The 16,441-nt window shown below is 42.6% G+C and overlaps 1 protein-coding gene across 2 annotated transcripts in view; it reads right to left on the bottom strand.

The window, feature by feature from the left end:
- Ptpn22 (protein tyrosine phosphatase non-receptor type 22) overlaps window positions 1–13,564 on the bottom strand; it is a 48,659-nt gene extending 35,095 nt beyond the window's left edge. Inside the window, exon 1 of one of the 2 annotated variants that reach the window (XM_037206956.1) lies at window positions 13,365–13,564. In XM_037206956.1, the coding sequence (XP_037062851.1) occupies window positions 13,365–13,451 (87 nt within the window). In that variant the 5' untranslated portion in view covers window positions 13,452–13,564. The remainder of the gene's footprint in view (window positions 1–13,364) is intronic. The other variant, XM_028859340.2, reaches the window with a different exon arrangement.
- Window positions 13,565–16,441: the final 2,877 nt, after the last annotated feature.

The raw sequence follows: 16,441 nt of genomic DNA, 5'->3' as shown, positions 1-16,441 counted from the left end.
CCTTAGAGAGGGCATATAAGTATTTGCTGATTTATTTAGTTTACCAAAATTGTATTATATTTTCAGCATCAATTGGATATGTCTCAAATTTCTATACTAATATTATAGTTTTGAATTACCAACCAGGTCCCAGACATTTTCATTTCAGTATCTTATTGCATCCTCTGACTCAGTACATTTGAAACTAAAAGCATCACTATCCCACTTGTAAATGCCAATGGAACTATCTTTATTCCAAGCAATCCCACTCTGGGAAACTAAGAAGGACTATATCTTCCTCCCATCCCACATTCCCACCTCAGATACAGTTAGCAAGTTCAGTTCAGTTGGTTCTTCCCATGCAAGGTCTTGCATCAGCCTTCCTTCCTGCTGGTTTGGATATGATGTCTCCCCCTCTAAAAGGCTCATGTGTGAAAGTCTTGCTTGCCATCTGATGGACTTTGAGGAAGTGATTGGATTCTGAAGGTTCTGACCTAATCAGTGGATTAAGCCCTTGATGAATTCAGAATATGATTGTATTACTGGAAGGGAGGGCTTAACTTAAGGAAATAAGCCACGGGGCATGCTCTGGAAAGTTCTGTCTTGTTCCTATGCCCCTTTCTATTGGTCTGTGTCTCTTTGTCTCTGGGGATCCATGAGGTAAGCAGCTTTGCTCCACTACACCCCCACTGTTACAATGTTCCACCTCACCACAGGCCTCCAGCAATGGGGCCAAGCAGCTGTGGACTGGAGCTCTGAGTCAAAACAAATGTTTCCTCCCTTAAATATATGATGTATCATCGCAGTGATATAAAATCTATTAGACACACCTTAGTTTAGACTCTTTCCCTTCAAGCTTCAACTCCTATAATTTCTCCTTATCTTTGCACTATTTTTTCCTTCATTTAAATTTATTGGGAATAATTATGTCAATTAATTCAATTTATGCTTTGTTAATCTTCCCAATGCTGCTTAAAGTAACTTCAATAAATCCTTTTTACCACTTGGAAAATAAGTTCCTAACTCCTTAGCTGAGGATCCCCAATTTAGAACTGGAGCTCACCGCATTTCCCAGAGCTTTCCAATTAAGTCTCTAAAGATGATTTCTAGGTTCTTTCAAGATCTCACAAACTGGTGTCATCACGTGTAATACGACTTCTTTGAAACTAGGGCATTCCTTTTGTTGTTCATGAATGTTATGAATCCTTGGCACTGCTCTTACATTTCACAGCTATGGCTATTGTCCATTTTGACCCACAGAATGAACAAATAAGGAGTAAGAAACATCTCAAGTGAGAGCAACAACAACCAAAATATCAAGAGGGCTGTCATTACTGTTACTTAATAGCTTGTATTTCATACAATACTTACACACTGGTAATGAAGATGTGCAATTTTGTGCAGGAGTTTACTTGGGAAGACTTACTAAGTGGTTTTAAAATGAAGGAGAAAAAAGGAACTCAAAGATATAATAGACATATTCCAACACTCAGGAGAAGGCAGAAGCAGGCAATCTCTGAAAGTTCCAGGCCAGCCTGGTCTATGTAGCAAGTTTCAGGTGAGCCAGGGGCTACACAGAGAGACACTGCCTAAAGCAACAAAACCATGGCAGGGAGGAGACAGAAAGAGACGTGGTGATACAAAGTTTATCCAACAACTTATCCAAATCCATCATGAGGTGTAGGCAGACTTTTCTTGTCCCTACCGCCTGCTCCCACATAATCACACTGAGGCTTAATATTAATTACAAATGCTCAGCCAGTAGCTCAGGCTTGTTACTAGCTAACACTTAAATTAACCCATATTTCTTATCTATGCTTTGCCACAATGCTCATGACTTGTTACCTCATTTTCTACACCTCCTACTTCCTCAGTAGCTGGCTGGTGTCTCCTTGACTCTGCCCCTCTTCATCCCAGGATCCTCAGTTTGACTGTCCTGCCTAACTTTATCCTGTCTTGCTATATATCAGTTTCTTTTGTTTGTTTGTTTGTTTTTATTATTAAGAAATTTTCTATTCATTTTATATACCAACCACAGCTCCCCCTTTCCTCCATCTTTCTGCCCCCCAGCCTCCCCCCAACCCATCCCCCATTCCCACCTCCTCCATGGCAAGGTCTCCCATGGGGAGTCAGCAGAGTCTGGTACATTCAATTGAGACAGGTCCAAGCCTCTCCTCTCTGCACCAAGGCTGGCACAAGGTGTCCCACAATAGGCACTGGACTCCAAAAAGCCAGCTCATGCACCAGGGACAGATCCTGATCCCACTGCCTCAGAGCCCCCTAAACAGTTCAACAACTTCTCTATTAACCAATGAGATTAATACACATTCACAGTGTACAGAAGGATTATTCCACAGCAATAAGGCTTCAAAATTGGCTCAGAAGGTCAGATGTAGTGATTCACACCTTCAATTGAAGCACGCAGGAGGCAGAACAGATGGGTCTCTGTGAGTTTGAGGACATCTTGGTCTATGTACTGAGCTCTAGACCAGCCAGGGATACATAGTGATCCTGCTTTAAAAAAATTTTTTTTTAAATTTGTCTCAGGGGAATTTGGTGGCTAAGTCATTCTTCAAGGAGAAGGGGGAAAGTGGAGAGCTAAAATTCAGAACACCACTATCAAATGTATAGAATTTAATTAAAGTGATATTTTCCAAATAAATGAACATAATGAATTACTATAACAACTCAGTGTATCAGAATAGAAACTCTTTCAGTGGAGGATTTGGAATGGAGTAGCCAGTCTATGCTTGTTTCCTTGTGGCTCCACAAGCACCCGTATGTATTGCTCCAGAGACCCTTGTTCCTGGGTTTGATAAGACACTGGAAACCTGCTGAATCCAGACCAGGAACACAGGCAGTTCTTGAATCCTGGTTTTGCACCATCGTTTGAATTCTATGCATTTCAGAGCTGGACTTGGCAGGAGATGCTAAACCGCATATTTTTACACTAAGATGGATATGCTAACAGACTGGCTTAGGAATTTAATTAAGAACATGATACAGACACCTGGAAGGCCATCAAGTACTTCTGGTGGGCTGGTGAGACTGATTAGCAGGTAAAGTCACCGATGGCCAAGCCTGACACCTGAGCTTAATCTCTGATCTGTTTCGGAGGCAGAGAAGTGATTCCTGCAAGAGGTGTTCTCACCACCACACGCAGCCCTCCCATAAATAAATACAGTGTTAAAACTTTCAAGGGTACTTCCACTGAAGTTCACTCACTTCTCATCTCTCTCTGCTCTTATGCTCCTTCAGAATCATCAGCTTTTATGTTATCATAGGTTTTCTGACTGCTGAAAAAAAGTCCCCAGACAAGTCTTTCTAGAAGTTTCCAGAGTCAGCACATCCTCTTTATTGTACTGATTTTATTTGGTTTTGTTTTTTAAAAGACACTCTTTGGGCAAGATGTCACAGATAAAGATTATGTATGTATGTGCATATCAATGCTTATTCCGTCTTCACTGTGGCCTCCAGAATGGCTTTTTCTTTTGTTGTTCCTGGAGTTATCTGACTCATGACAGAGGATGATATCACCTAAGCGTGACACAGGAAATATCTACACAACTGTTAAATTAGGAAATGTGTGAAAGACTTTAATTTTTTCTGTGACATCTAACATCTACCCATGGTCACATCACTTTCGAATGTTCTCTCTCTCTTTTTTTTTTTTTTTTTTTTTTTTTTTTCTGGAGCTGAGGACTGAACCCAGGGCCTTGCACTTGCTAGGCAAGTGCTCTACCACTGAGCTAAATCCCCAACCCCTCGAATGCTCTCTTTAAGTCTTCTCTTCCTGCTAACCCTGAAGCTCCCAGGCCCTGGCAAAGAATGCAGCAGGGTTGAAAACCTGATAGACTACGGCAGAAACAGGGGAACTCTGAAGAAAGGAGCAAAAGATGAAAAGCAGGACCACCAGGAGTGGAGTGAGGTTTGGGAAGAAAGAATAGGCCAGGGGATCAAAGCAGGGCCTGTTGGTCCCCTGAAGGGGCAGTCTCAAGAGAAATTGATGTACGAGCCTATAAGAGAATAAGATGTGGAACCATCAACCCATGGATCCTGAAAGAGGGCGGGAAATGTGAGAAACTTGACTCTCTGTATGCTTATAAGCTAACAGTGAGTTCCTTTTTTTCTGTGAACTGGAGTCCATTTCAAGAAATGAGAACAAAATGGAGATCTTGTTCACAGAGTCAATAAGTGTAAGTCTTACACATGTTTTTCTTAAATGTTAGTAAATAAATTAAGTCATTTCCAAAAGGGAACAAAGAAAGAAAAATGGAAGTCATGAGACTGTAGTATCTTTGGCTTGAAACACGATGCTACAGTACAGAACAAAACATGCTGAACTCTTTCCACTCCCAACCCCTTTCCACTTGAGAGAATTTAATGTGGTTCTAGATAGACAGACAGTAAGAAATTAGGCATATAATCAAATACTGACAACAATTTTATTTTTTAAATTTGTTGATGTATACTAGTGCTTCTCAGCCTTCCTAATGCTGCGACCCTTTACAGTTCCTCATCTTGTGGTGACCCCCCAAACCATAAAATTATTTTCATTGCTATGTCAGAACCGTAATTTTGCTACTGTTATGAATTGTAATATAAATATCTATATTTTCTGATGACTTAGGTGACCCCTGTGAAAGGGTCATTTGAAGCCCAAAGAGAGTATTTTGTAAAGAAAGAACTGAATTTGAACGAATTCTTAGACTGGTGGTTTCTATCTAGCAGTTTGCTCAACTTTTAGCACCTGCCTTGGCACTGGGAAAATAAAACAGCAGGAGCCAAAGTCTGAACTGGGAACACCCGTGGAACTTTGGGTGAAGGTGGCGGTTCAGAAAGGCTCCTGCACTTTTACTTTTCTAGCAAGAACATCATGGAAAGGCTACATGGGCAAGCTTTCTTATGTCTGGTGTCAGCAAGGCTCACTTCAAACACAGGACTCTCGAGGCCTGCAGGGATGAATTTGTCCTTGCCATCAGTGTTTTTCCAGGTTCCGCTGTTGAGCGTAGTTGGTGCTGTCACATCACACCGAGCATTCTTAGGAAAGGCACCACTTTCTTTTTGTGGCTCCCTTTTGAATGCCTTTTGTAAGGACTTTTGCTTGCCGCCCTCTAAGGTGCTACTCAGCACAAGGAATCTTATCATTTATTAAGGATGAAAGCAAGGACTTTATATCATGGAATGGGTGTACTGGTTTATTTTTACATTAAAAAATAAATTTTGGGGCCAGCAAGATGGCTTGGTGGGTAAAGGCACCTACTACCAACTTGACAACCTGAGTTTCATTCCTGGGACCTACATGCTAAAAGGAGATGATCAGCTCCTGAAAGTTTTCCTGCTCACAACACCCTGTATACACACACACACACACACACACACACACACACACACACACACGCAAAGATTTAGATCTTGGATGAGTATTTGATACCACAGGACAAAGCATCTTCAATGTTTTCAGAGTTGAGCAATATTTTGATTGTATAATTAGCAAGCAGATTCAAAGAAAGCCACTTCATATAAATAGGTAGTACAATACAAAAAATAGCAGAAGTATGTTCAGGGTCATATCAGAAAATTTTGGAAAGTCTATCCTAATCTCAAATCAAAATTCATTTAATGAATATTTAAATGAAGCTCAATCAGCAACGCAAACCTCAGTTTTTAAAATGAAATGTTATAACATGATACAGTGCAAAAATATACTAATTTGACACTTACTCAGAGGAACAGTGATAGAAAATACTAAGTTGTTGTTTTCCATAATTAAACCATCATGTTTCTAGGAACAGAAAACTGTGTGTATACGATTGTACCCATAAATGAAATGTACATACAGATGACATGCAATTCATTTGGTAATAGTCAAACCAAGCAGAGGTGTTTCGGGCAGTGGTTGTTGGTGGTACATGGCTCACTGGCAGGCTAAGTGCAATCTGAGCATGTAAGTGTTCCCAACCAAGGCTGCAGGAAAAGCAGCACCATGTAACACTGGCATGTACTTGAATTTGAATCGAGTTTTGGCTGTTTGGCATTCAGAAACCTATTCTCGCCAAATTTTTCTCGACTCAGTTCAGTTACATGACCCACAATTTAAGAAGCTTGTATACAGAAGGCATAGCAGATATTGTCTTTTGGAGAGAAAATAAATGAATGAAACTTGGCCCCTGTCTAGTAACTAAGGGGAGAACGGAACCAGAGTTTGTCTGTCTTTAGAGCTCTGCAAGCTTGCTTCTTGACACCTTGGGAATACAGATGTTTACCAAGCTTCCAACAGGACTGAGAAAGTATGAGTGCCAAGGGATGGAATCAGGGGCTTAGACCCCTACAGCTAGTGGACAGGACTGTTAACAACCGGAATGCATGAAGAGCTGGCCCTGCGTGTACAGTCACTGGGAACAAGACAGGCAAGGGTATTCCATGGCACGGGTTAAGGGAGTAGCTGGGTAGGCAGCAGTCAAACAGGAGCAAGCAAACGAGACATTGAAATTAGGTGTGGAAATATGGGGAAATGGCGAGGGACCTGTCAAAACCATTCTGGGACAACTGCAGACATGGGACTAGATGGTCCTGAGCAAATGGCTGGAGGCAGAGTCAGGAAAAACCAGCTTTAGAGGTAAACACCTTTATTCTGGTGGTGGTGGCAAAAACCTTGCACCTTAATAACTACAACATTTACTTCAATAAAGGCTTATTAACATGCTCACGTGACAGACTCATCCTTACGAGTTGTTTCAGCTCGACAAATGTTTGAGCACTTGCTATGCAGGGGGTCCTGTGTTCACAACCACTTGCTTAGTACCAGTACTGAAAATACACATAGAACCAAGATGTTTCCTAGTCTATGAGAGATAAAATCTACAGAAGCTATGACAATGTCAGCCACACTTCTAGTAGCATTAGCACTTGAATCCAGCTGTTAGAACTGGGTTTTTCCTATCAGAGCCCAATATATCCTTCATATGTAATACATATGTCTTCATATTTAATAACTGCAATATTCATACTTCCTATAAAAATCCTCATCCCCAAGAAATAAAGTTCCTTTCTCTTGTTTAAATGGTTTCCACCAGTTTTAAGGATTGTTTTTTAACAAAAAAAAAAAAAAAAAAACACTTTAAATGTAGACTTTTTAAAAGTTAACACACATTTCAAAAGCTTGGAATATACAGACAATGACTAGGCTGTGATGTAGCTGAGTGCCTGAGTGGTAGAACCTTTGCCTAGCAAGGGCAAGGCCCTGGATTTGACAATCTGTGGGTGTGATAAAGATAGACTCACAGCCAGACCAGGACACACAAGCCTGGGATTCAACTACTTTCCTGGATGGGGGGGGGGGGGGGGTCTGAGGTAGGAGGATTGCAAGGTCTGCCTGGGCAACTTAGTGATACCCTGTCTCAAAATTAAAAAGAAAGAAAGGAAGGAAGCCAGGTGGTGGTGGTGCACACCTTTAATCCCAGCACTCGGGAGGCAGAGGCAGGCGGATCTCTGTGAGTTCAAGGGCAGCCTGGTCTACAGAGTGAGTTCCAGGACAGGCTCCAAAGCTACACAGAGAAACCCTGTCTCGAAGAAAAGAAAAAAAAAGGAAGGAAGGAAGGAAGGAAGGAAGGAAGGAAGGAAGGAAGGAAGGAGGGGAGGGAGGGAGGGGGAGGAAGGAAGGAAGGACAAGCTTAGGGTAAGAGTAATAACACTACATTTTGAGGCCAGCAAAGCTACAGACCTCTCTGTGCTGAACCAAATGGGGAGTAGCAGCTGTGGTGGTTAGTTTTTGTCAGCTCAATACAAGCTAAAGTGACTTGAGAAGAGGAAATCTTGGTTGAGGAAACACCTCCTTCAGATGGGTCTGTAAGCAGGTCTGAAGGGCATTTTCTGACTAATGACTGAGGGAGGGTCCAGGGCAGTGACACCCCTGGGCAGGTGGTTCTGAGATGTGTAACAAAGCAGGCTGAGTACACCATAAGGGCAAGAGTGTAAGCAGCACGCCCCCTCACCCCGTTTCAGTTCCTGCCTAGAGTTCCTGACCTGCCTTCCCTGAATGATGGGTTGTGACGTGGAAGTTTACTCTAGAGAAACCCTTCCCTCTCCAAGCTGGTTTTGGTCAGTGTTTTATCATGGAAACAGGAAAGCAAACTAGAATACCCAGTGACTATCTGACATCCTTCAACACTTTCTCTATCGTCACAACAAGAATGGCATCTACGGAACCTTGGCAGAATTCACAACAATGACTAGAAAAAAACCTGAGCTCCAAGCTACATGCAACACAATCGATAAGCCTTTCAAATAAGACACAAAACATTTGACACAATTTCATCTACATATAGTTCAAAAACATTTAAAAGCTATTGTTTAGTGGAATAAGTATGGCAATGGAAAATGTACTCAGATAGTGTTGCCTTCTATCTTTTTGGAGGTCGGGCTGTGATTATTGGGAAGAACAGCCAGGGGCTTTCTGTGCAGCTAGTGTGTGTGTGTGTGTGTGTGTGTGTGTGTGTGTGTGTGTGTGTCCCCGTCCGTCCATCTAGACAGGGTCTCTCGTAGACTAGGCTGAGGATAAGCTTGAACTCCTTCCTGATCCTCTACCTCCCACGTGCTGGGAATACAAGTTTATACCACCAAACCTGTTTTTTGTGTGGTCCTGTGGACTAAACCCAAGGCTTCCTGAATGCTAAGCACCCATTGGACCACTGAGCCACATCTCTTGCCCCAGCAATCCTATTTCTTGATTTGAGAAATACATATGCCTGCTTTTTACTAATTATGAAGCTGATGCCTATGTGTAAAGCATTTATTGTATAGATGTTATCATTTATAATTTTCAAAAGTTTAAAGCATTAACTCCAGTAGGTCACTTGGAGGCAATCATTGAGAACAGCAAGGGCACAGGGTGTGATATTAGACGGCACATTGTTTGAAATTTCAGTTCTACTGTGAGCTGTGTGACTGTTTTGTGAGTGTGTGGTGCTGGGGAGTTGAACTTGGGGCCTTGAGTGTGCTAGATAGGCATTCTGTTGCTAAGCCGATGGCTGAACTGTGTATCTTTAAATTTTTCTAAATTGTGTTTATCTGTTTATTCAGTAGGAGGTAGGCTATGTGTGCCATGGCATATGCACAGAGATCAGAGGACAGCTTGCAGGAGTCAGTTCTCTCTTTCTACCCTGTGGATTCCAGGAATCCAACTCAGGTCATCAGGCTGGTCAGCGAGTGCCTTTACCTTCTGAGCCATCTTGCCAGCCAGAACTATATGTCTTTTGGTAAACTGTTTTACTATTTATGTCTTAGTATTTGCTATATATACAAATTATGGAGGACACCAATATGATCAGAATGAAATATGAACATTGCCTTTGTGAAGTTTCAATTTGATAAGGAAGCAGTAATTGTACCAAGTTAAAAATTGGAATTGTGGTGAGTGCTATAAAAAGTATAGGTCATATCAACAAGACCTCATCACAGATGATTTGATCTATCCAGGTAGATCAAGAAGGCTGCTTGGGACTGGAGAGATTGCTCAGCAGTTAAGAGCACTGACTGTTCTTCCAGAGAACCCACGTTTGATTCCCAGCTCCCACATAGCAGCTCACAACTGTCTGTAACTCCAGTCCTGGGAGTTACATTCTATTAGAGTGTAATAGAGTCCAACACTAGCCTACATGGGCACCAGGCATGCACCTGATGCACAAACATACATGTAGGCAAAATATCCATACAAATACATTTAAAATAAAATAATATTTTTAAAAAGATGTAGATTTCTCATGGCTGAGGACATGGCTCAGTGGTAGAGCACTTGCCTGGTATATGCCAGACTCTGAGTTCAATCTCTGCCATCACAAGAGAAGGAGGAGAAAGAGGAGAAGGGGGAGGGTACAAAAAAAGCCTGTCTAGGACATGACCACCAAACTGAGATCTAAGCAATCATTAAATGGTAGCCAGGTTAAGAGGACCACAAGGAACGTCTAAGGCAAGAGAAAACACACAGCATGCATTGGAAGGATACTGCATTTAGTACTGGCACTAGCATCTGCTGTCACAGCAGGCCTGCCCCTCCCAAGGTTCCCTGGCCAAACCAAGGGACAGAGAGACTCCTCAGTAAGTAAGGACATCTGTCACCAAGCCTGATGACTGAGTTCAGTCCCCAGGATCCACACGGTGGAAGAAGAGAACTCACTCTCCGAAGTTGTTCTCTGACTTTCACACTCTTGCTGTGGTACATGCATGTGTGTGAATGCACACACACACACACACACACACACACACACACACACACACACACGGGTCTAGAAAGATGGCTCAGCAGTGAAGAGGGCTTGCTGCTTTTGCTGAGGACCAAGATTCAGTTCTCAACACCCACACAGTCGTTCACAACCCCCAGTAACTCCAGTTCCAAGGAATCCAACTCTCTCCTCTGGCCTCCACAGGCACCGGGCAGGTACAAAACTGCACAAATACACATGCAGACAAAACAACGCTCATACATCGAAAATACAAGTCTTTCTTCAGGAGAGGAGGGTGCTCTTGGCAGTGCCCACCTTTAATCTCCCATCACATAGGAGGCAGAGGCAGGCAGATTACTGAGAGTCTGAAGCCAAGCCTGGTCTACAGAGTGAGTTCCAGGCCAGCCAGGGCTAAAAACAACAATAAACACACACACACACACACACACACACACACACACACACACACACACACACACACACACACACGAGAAGTGGGAACTGAAATCTGAGCTATGGAAGTAGGGTTTTTATTTTTTGATTTTTGTTTTTTGTCTTTGGAGGGGGTTGTTGCACAGGAAATCTACACATAAGTATATGTACTGTTTGATTGTTGCCACCAAGGCAGTTAGCAGCAGCTTTGTGCCACAGAATTCGTTCTGAAATCTCAGAAACATCAAGTCCTGAGAAAACATCAAGAGCTTAAGGTGGACTGTGGGTAGTAGTCAAGCAGAAAACCTCCCATTTGTTGGCACTATTTCCCTGGGCCAAGCTGGTCCACTGCCCAATCCCTCCCCACCCAAAGCTATTTTTCTGGTGTCTCCGTTGAGCCTTTAGGTGGGGCTGAGTGTGAAACTCTTGTTTTCCACTGGAGGACATGAGTCAGTGAGCAGTGAGGTTCCACTTAATCACTACCCCAAAACAAGGTTCTTAAAAATCAGGAGCAGGAAGAGCACGGGACAGTGATGACCCTTGAGTGCGGTGGGGTGGGTGGAGAAGCCTGCTGAGGTCGGGATAGTCGGGGATCTTCTGGAGTTTGACAGTACTGTAGTTCTTGATCTGAGTGGTGACTGCACTGGCAATGGTCCCTTTATCATTATAGTCACACATTTTATGTAGTTTTCTAAATATATACGATAGCTTGAAATTACAAGCAGCCAAAAAAAAAAATACAAGCTGTAAAAAGTTCTTAAGCTGAGAAAAACATAACTAGGTTTATATCATTAAAAGACTTCTTGGGCCAGGCATGGTGGCACACACCTTTAATCTCAGCACTCAGAGGCAGAGCAGGTGGATCTTTGAGTTTAATGCTAATCTGCTGTACAGAGTGAGTTCCAGGTCAGCTAGTGAGACCTTGTCTAAGAAAATTAGCTGAAGGTAGGACAAGGACAAGAAGCAGAGAAAACAGTCAGGAGGTGGTTGCCACAGTTTGGTGAGAGACTACAATTACCTCTACAAGGGGTGAAAATAGAGAGATACCATCTGCTGTTTTGAAAAATACAACCAAAGTAAGACAGAAGCTGGCACCGCCTCTCAGCTCACTTTCCCCTCTAGATCCTGATATATTGGCTCAAGAAGAACAGTCAAAAGACAACCAAATAAAACAGACTCATGGGCAGCTCTACCCCGTGGCAAATCTACCCTGAGGATTTGTGGCAGAAAGAATAGAGTTTTATGACACCATGACCATATGAAAGTTGAGCTGGCATAATATCTCAGCATCAAAGTTGAGCTGCTATATGCCAGCCTACCGTGATATCTAATCACGACACCCGTTCAGTGAAAACTTCATAGAGTGTTTTCTCATCTAATATCTGGTCCTAGAATGCTAGCTCTGGAAGACAAAGACATTTTGTTCACTGCTGTATCTTAGGGTGAAGAAACAAAGTTAGTGTGCAGTAAGTGCTCAATAAATATTACTGAATGATCTCTTTTTTTTTTTTTTTTTTTTTTTTGAGACATGGTCTAAGTTGTAGGTGCTAACCTGGAACTCACAATCCAACTTACCTCAGCCTTCCAAGTAACTGGGACTCTAGGCACCTCCATAATACCTTGTTCTCATTTAATTACTATAATTATTTGTGTATAATCATCACAATAATTTAATGAGGGTAGATAAGACATGTAACATTATCCTCATTTTGTAAGTTAGAAAACAAAGATTTTCTTCATTTTTCTCAATTCAAAGCTGAAGGGCTAAGGCTTAACCTTCTTATAGTTCTAAAACACCAACTGGAAGCATTTCAAAACATAACAAGCTGGTGTGGTGGCGCATGCCTTTGGTCCCAGCACTCAGGAGGCAGAGGCGGGAGGATCTCTGTGAGTTCAAGGCCAAGCCTGATCTACATAGCAAGTTCCAGGCCAGACAGAGCTACACAGTGATGCAAACAAAAAGCAAGCAAAACAAAAGAAACAAAACCATGACAGGTCTGCAGGTTCCACACTCTCCGTCGCCCCTGACATGGAGAGACATAGCCTGCCCAGCTCACACTGGTAACTGCAGCAACCCTCTGAGGAGATTCATTGTCTTCTGGATAATCAAGTCCACCTGCTCCCAGGCCCCCTTACACCCCATGTCCCTCACTGTCTCTACTCCCTACTCTGCCCAGGCCACCTCTCCAAACAATAGAAGTTAAAGAAACCCAGTTGTCACAAAAGAAGGAAACAGCTTGTTCTAATAATCAACATGTCAATAAAGGAAAAAGATTTAAAAAAAAAAGTGGCAAACGGTAGTTTTGGTGTTCTTCAAAAACCTGTCATCCAAATGATATCCTATAGGGAGTCTAAAAATGCCACACTACATGAAAAGTTCCTCTTAGCTGCTTTCTTTTTGGTATCAATTAAAATTAGCAATTTGAAGCATAAATCATAACTCAAACACTCTCTCTAGATGCTCAGAAGTGTTAATACTCATACATCTGTGTATACTTTCCATAGGATTGATAAACACAGAAGAACCCGCAGACACATTAAAACCAGCGTACCTGGGAAAACGCTGAGCACACAGACACAACAAAACTCAACCAAGTCACGTTTTCAGGTTTTCTTCCCCCTCTCCTCCGAGCCCTGCTGTTCACTTTGTCCTTACAGCAGTCTAGGCAGGTTAGACCACAGCAGACAGTTAAGCAGGATAGCTAACTCCTCTAAAACCATCACAGAACTCACCAGAAACTCATTGGCAAACTCCTCCTTGTTAATTTTCTTTTTCTGGGCCTCACTCAGTAACTGCTGCAGAATTTCTCTTTGGTCCATGCCGCAGAGCGAGAGTCTGTGAGTGAATGAAGGGAGGGCATGTCAAATGTGTGTCATGGCCAAGACACCACCAAGAAGCCACTGCTGCTGCCTGAGCACAGCATGCTGGAGGCTGTGGTTTCCTGACGTCATCACAAGCCCTAGAGGAAATTAGTGCGAAACCAGCTCTGTGGTCACACAACAAAGCCATCATCTCCCTCCAGGGCCCTAGTGCCTTCCTCTCTCAACAAAGACACTCGGCTACAGTTCGAATGTAACAAAGAGGCTAACCAGAACAGTAAACCGTGGTCTGTTTAGGCTCGGAGACTGTTCCACTGTGCCACCTTCAAAGGGCACTCACCTCTCTTGTTGCTTCCCAGAGAAAAGGCAGAAAGAAGCACAGCTCTAATGTAAAGGTGAGCAGAAAGGCCTGGGAGACACCTGTCGCCCCTCTGCAGGCAAGGAAACAGACACTGAAGTTACCTATCTTCTACCTGCACTATTCTCCCCCAAGTCAGAGCAGGCAGTTTAGTTCAGAACTTGTCAAGCCTCTCCTATGGACCTCACGTTTTCTCTTAGAGGAAGCAAAGTCAACTGCTTCTGACAGGCAGCTCCCCCAGGCTGGGGAAGTACTGGCTCCGTTAAGGGAAGTGTTTCATCTCTGCGCCTCTGCAAACCTGTAGAAGCTTTGCTCCTTATCTGGGTTCTGCATACAAACACGGAGAACACTGCTCTGTGTAGGATGGGAAGCTCTGGACAGGCAGTTAGCACAATGTCCCCACAACGCACTGCTAGCAAATCGTGAAGGAACAAAAAGGAACTAAAACTAAAGATTCCCTTGCTGAGAGTAATACAGATTCTAGGGCAGAAAGTCTCTAGAGAACTGAGCAGAGCAGTGCAATCTGGAGTCCCAGCTACTCCGGAGTGTCACCCAGCTGGAGGGTCACTTGAGTCTAGGAATTTGAAACACCTGGGCAACAAAGTGAGATCTCTCTCTCTCAAAAACTGAGAGACATAGAGAGACAGAGACAGAGAGAGAAGAAAGGAAGGAAGAGTGAAAGAATGAAAGAGAGAGAGAGAAAGTCTAAAGGACTGATTCTCATGAAGACATTTTGACGTTTTTATCCTGCAGCCACTGTCTTGGAAAAGACCCCGTTGCAGGGAGCCATCCCATACTCATGGCACTGGTGCCTTGACAGGCAGGCTGTTCTAGAAAAAGCTTCCACATCTCCGTTTGCATAAATTCTCTTCAATGGGTACAAATCCACCCAAAATCTAATTCAGTGTGAAAACACCCCCAAGTGAATATATTATCTTCAAAGGAGGAAGTTCAACAAACGGTATGTTACAAAATTAATCTCAAGCATGAAAACTGGGAAAGGTGTAATTCGGGCTTCCTCAATCTAAGATACTGGCAATCCTTTCTGGTTGTGCATTATTCAAATCTCCTTCAGAAAAATTATGATTTTGAACACAAAACATGCTGCATCCTCTTAGTTGAGCCCTTTGTAGGCAACTTGAAGTTAATATTCCAAATAAAGGAATTTCAATTGTAGTTCACATAAATTAAAATTAACCATTATTCTTGAGCAGTATTTCCTGAGAATAGAACAATGTCTCAGATTATCCTCATCTAGCATTAAAAGGAAATTTCTTACCACTCTAAATAATACAATGTTCGACTATTTTAAGACATACAAAATATGGAGAAATTTTATTTTTAAAAAGAACATAAAATTCTTCAGGGCATAGTTGTATATATTTATAACACCAGCACTCAGGAGGCTAAGATAGGAGAATTGCTACAAATTCTAGGCCTGTCTGGACTACATACCAAGACCCTGTATCAAAAATAAAATAAAATACTTTTAAAATTACAAGTTAATTATAAATACAACTACATAAAAATATGAAATTTAAGCCAAACTCAGAAAGACAGGTATCACATTTTTTTTTCTTAAATAGGAATTGAGGTTAAAATGTATGTGTGTAGCCAGGTGGCGGCGGCGGTGCACGCCTTTAATCCCAGCACTCGGGAGCCAGAGGCAGGCAGATCTCTGTGAGTTCGAGGCCAGTCTGGTCTCCAAAGCAAGTTCCAGGAAAGGCGCAAAGCTACACAGAGAAACCCTGTCTCGAAAAACCAAAAAAAAAAAAAAAAAAAAAAAAAAAAAGTGTGTGTAGAACATGAAAATAGAAAGAGACTATGAAAAGGGAGGAAGAGATCTTTAATTTTTATTTTTTTATTTTTATTTTTGGGTTTTTCGAGACAGGGTTTCTCTGTGTAGTTTTGGTGCCTGTTCTGGATCTCACTCTGTCGACCAGGCTGGCCTCAAACTCACAGAGATCCTCCTGGCTCTGCCTCCCGAGTGCTGGGATTAAAGGCGTGCGCTACCACCACCCGGCAAGAGATCATTTCAAAATGTGTATTATCATATGTTAGTCATACATAAATGGATTGCTTTGTTACAGTTTCATCTTGTACTTAATGTATTTCGATCACATTCTCTGCCCATCCACTCTGTTATCCTCTCTTGTCCCCCCTCACTCCTAAGCCTTTTCATCCCCCCAGCTCTGCCCCCCACCTCCACTTTCATGTCTTTTTTATTTTTTTAACCCAGTGAGTTTCCTTAGGGTTGTTTACAGGGGCATTGGTAGTTTACTATGGTCTGCACACTGAAGAAAATTCTCTCTTCCCCATCAATCATTAACGGCAGATAACTCTTCAGGGTGGGACCCCATGTGACAGAGAGTTGGCCTACTCAATCTTGTGTAGATCCTGTACAAGTAATATAGCGTGTGTGGGTTCACGAAGACAGCACCCAAGTCACACTCAGAAATCAGCGTCCACACCTCCTCAACCCCTTCCTCATGGCACACATATTCCTGCTGTCCCTCCTTTGGTGAGGTTCCCTGGCTTTGGGGTGGGGTGGTGAGTGGCGGTACAGATGTCCCGTTTATTACTGAGCACTCGGCAGTCATTTCTTCTCAGTACTTTGACCAGCCGTCTCCAC

This window comes from Peromyscus leucopus, chromosome 6 (assembly GCF_004664715.2).
Source record: "Peromyscus leucopus breed LL Stock chromosome 6, UCI_PerLeu_2.1, whole genome shotgun sequence".
In the NCBI taxonomy this organism is placed as follows: domain Eukaryota; kingdom Metazoa; phylum Chordata; class Mammalia; order Rodentia; family Cricetidae; genus Peromyscus; species Peromyscus leucopus.
Note: the sequence above shows the minus strand (reverse complement) of the source record. Positions and strands in the feature narration are given on the sequence as shown.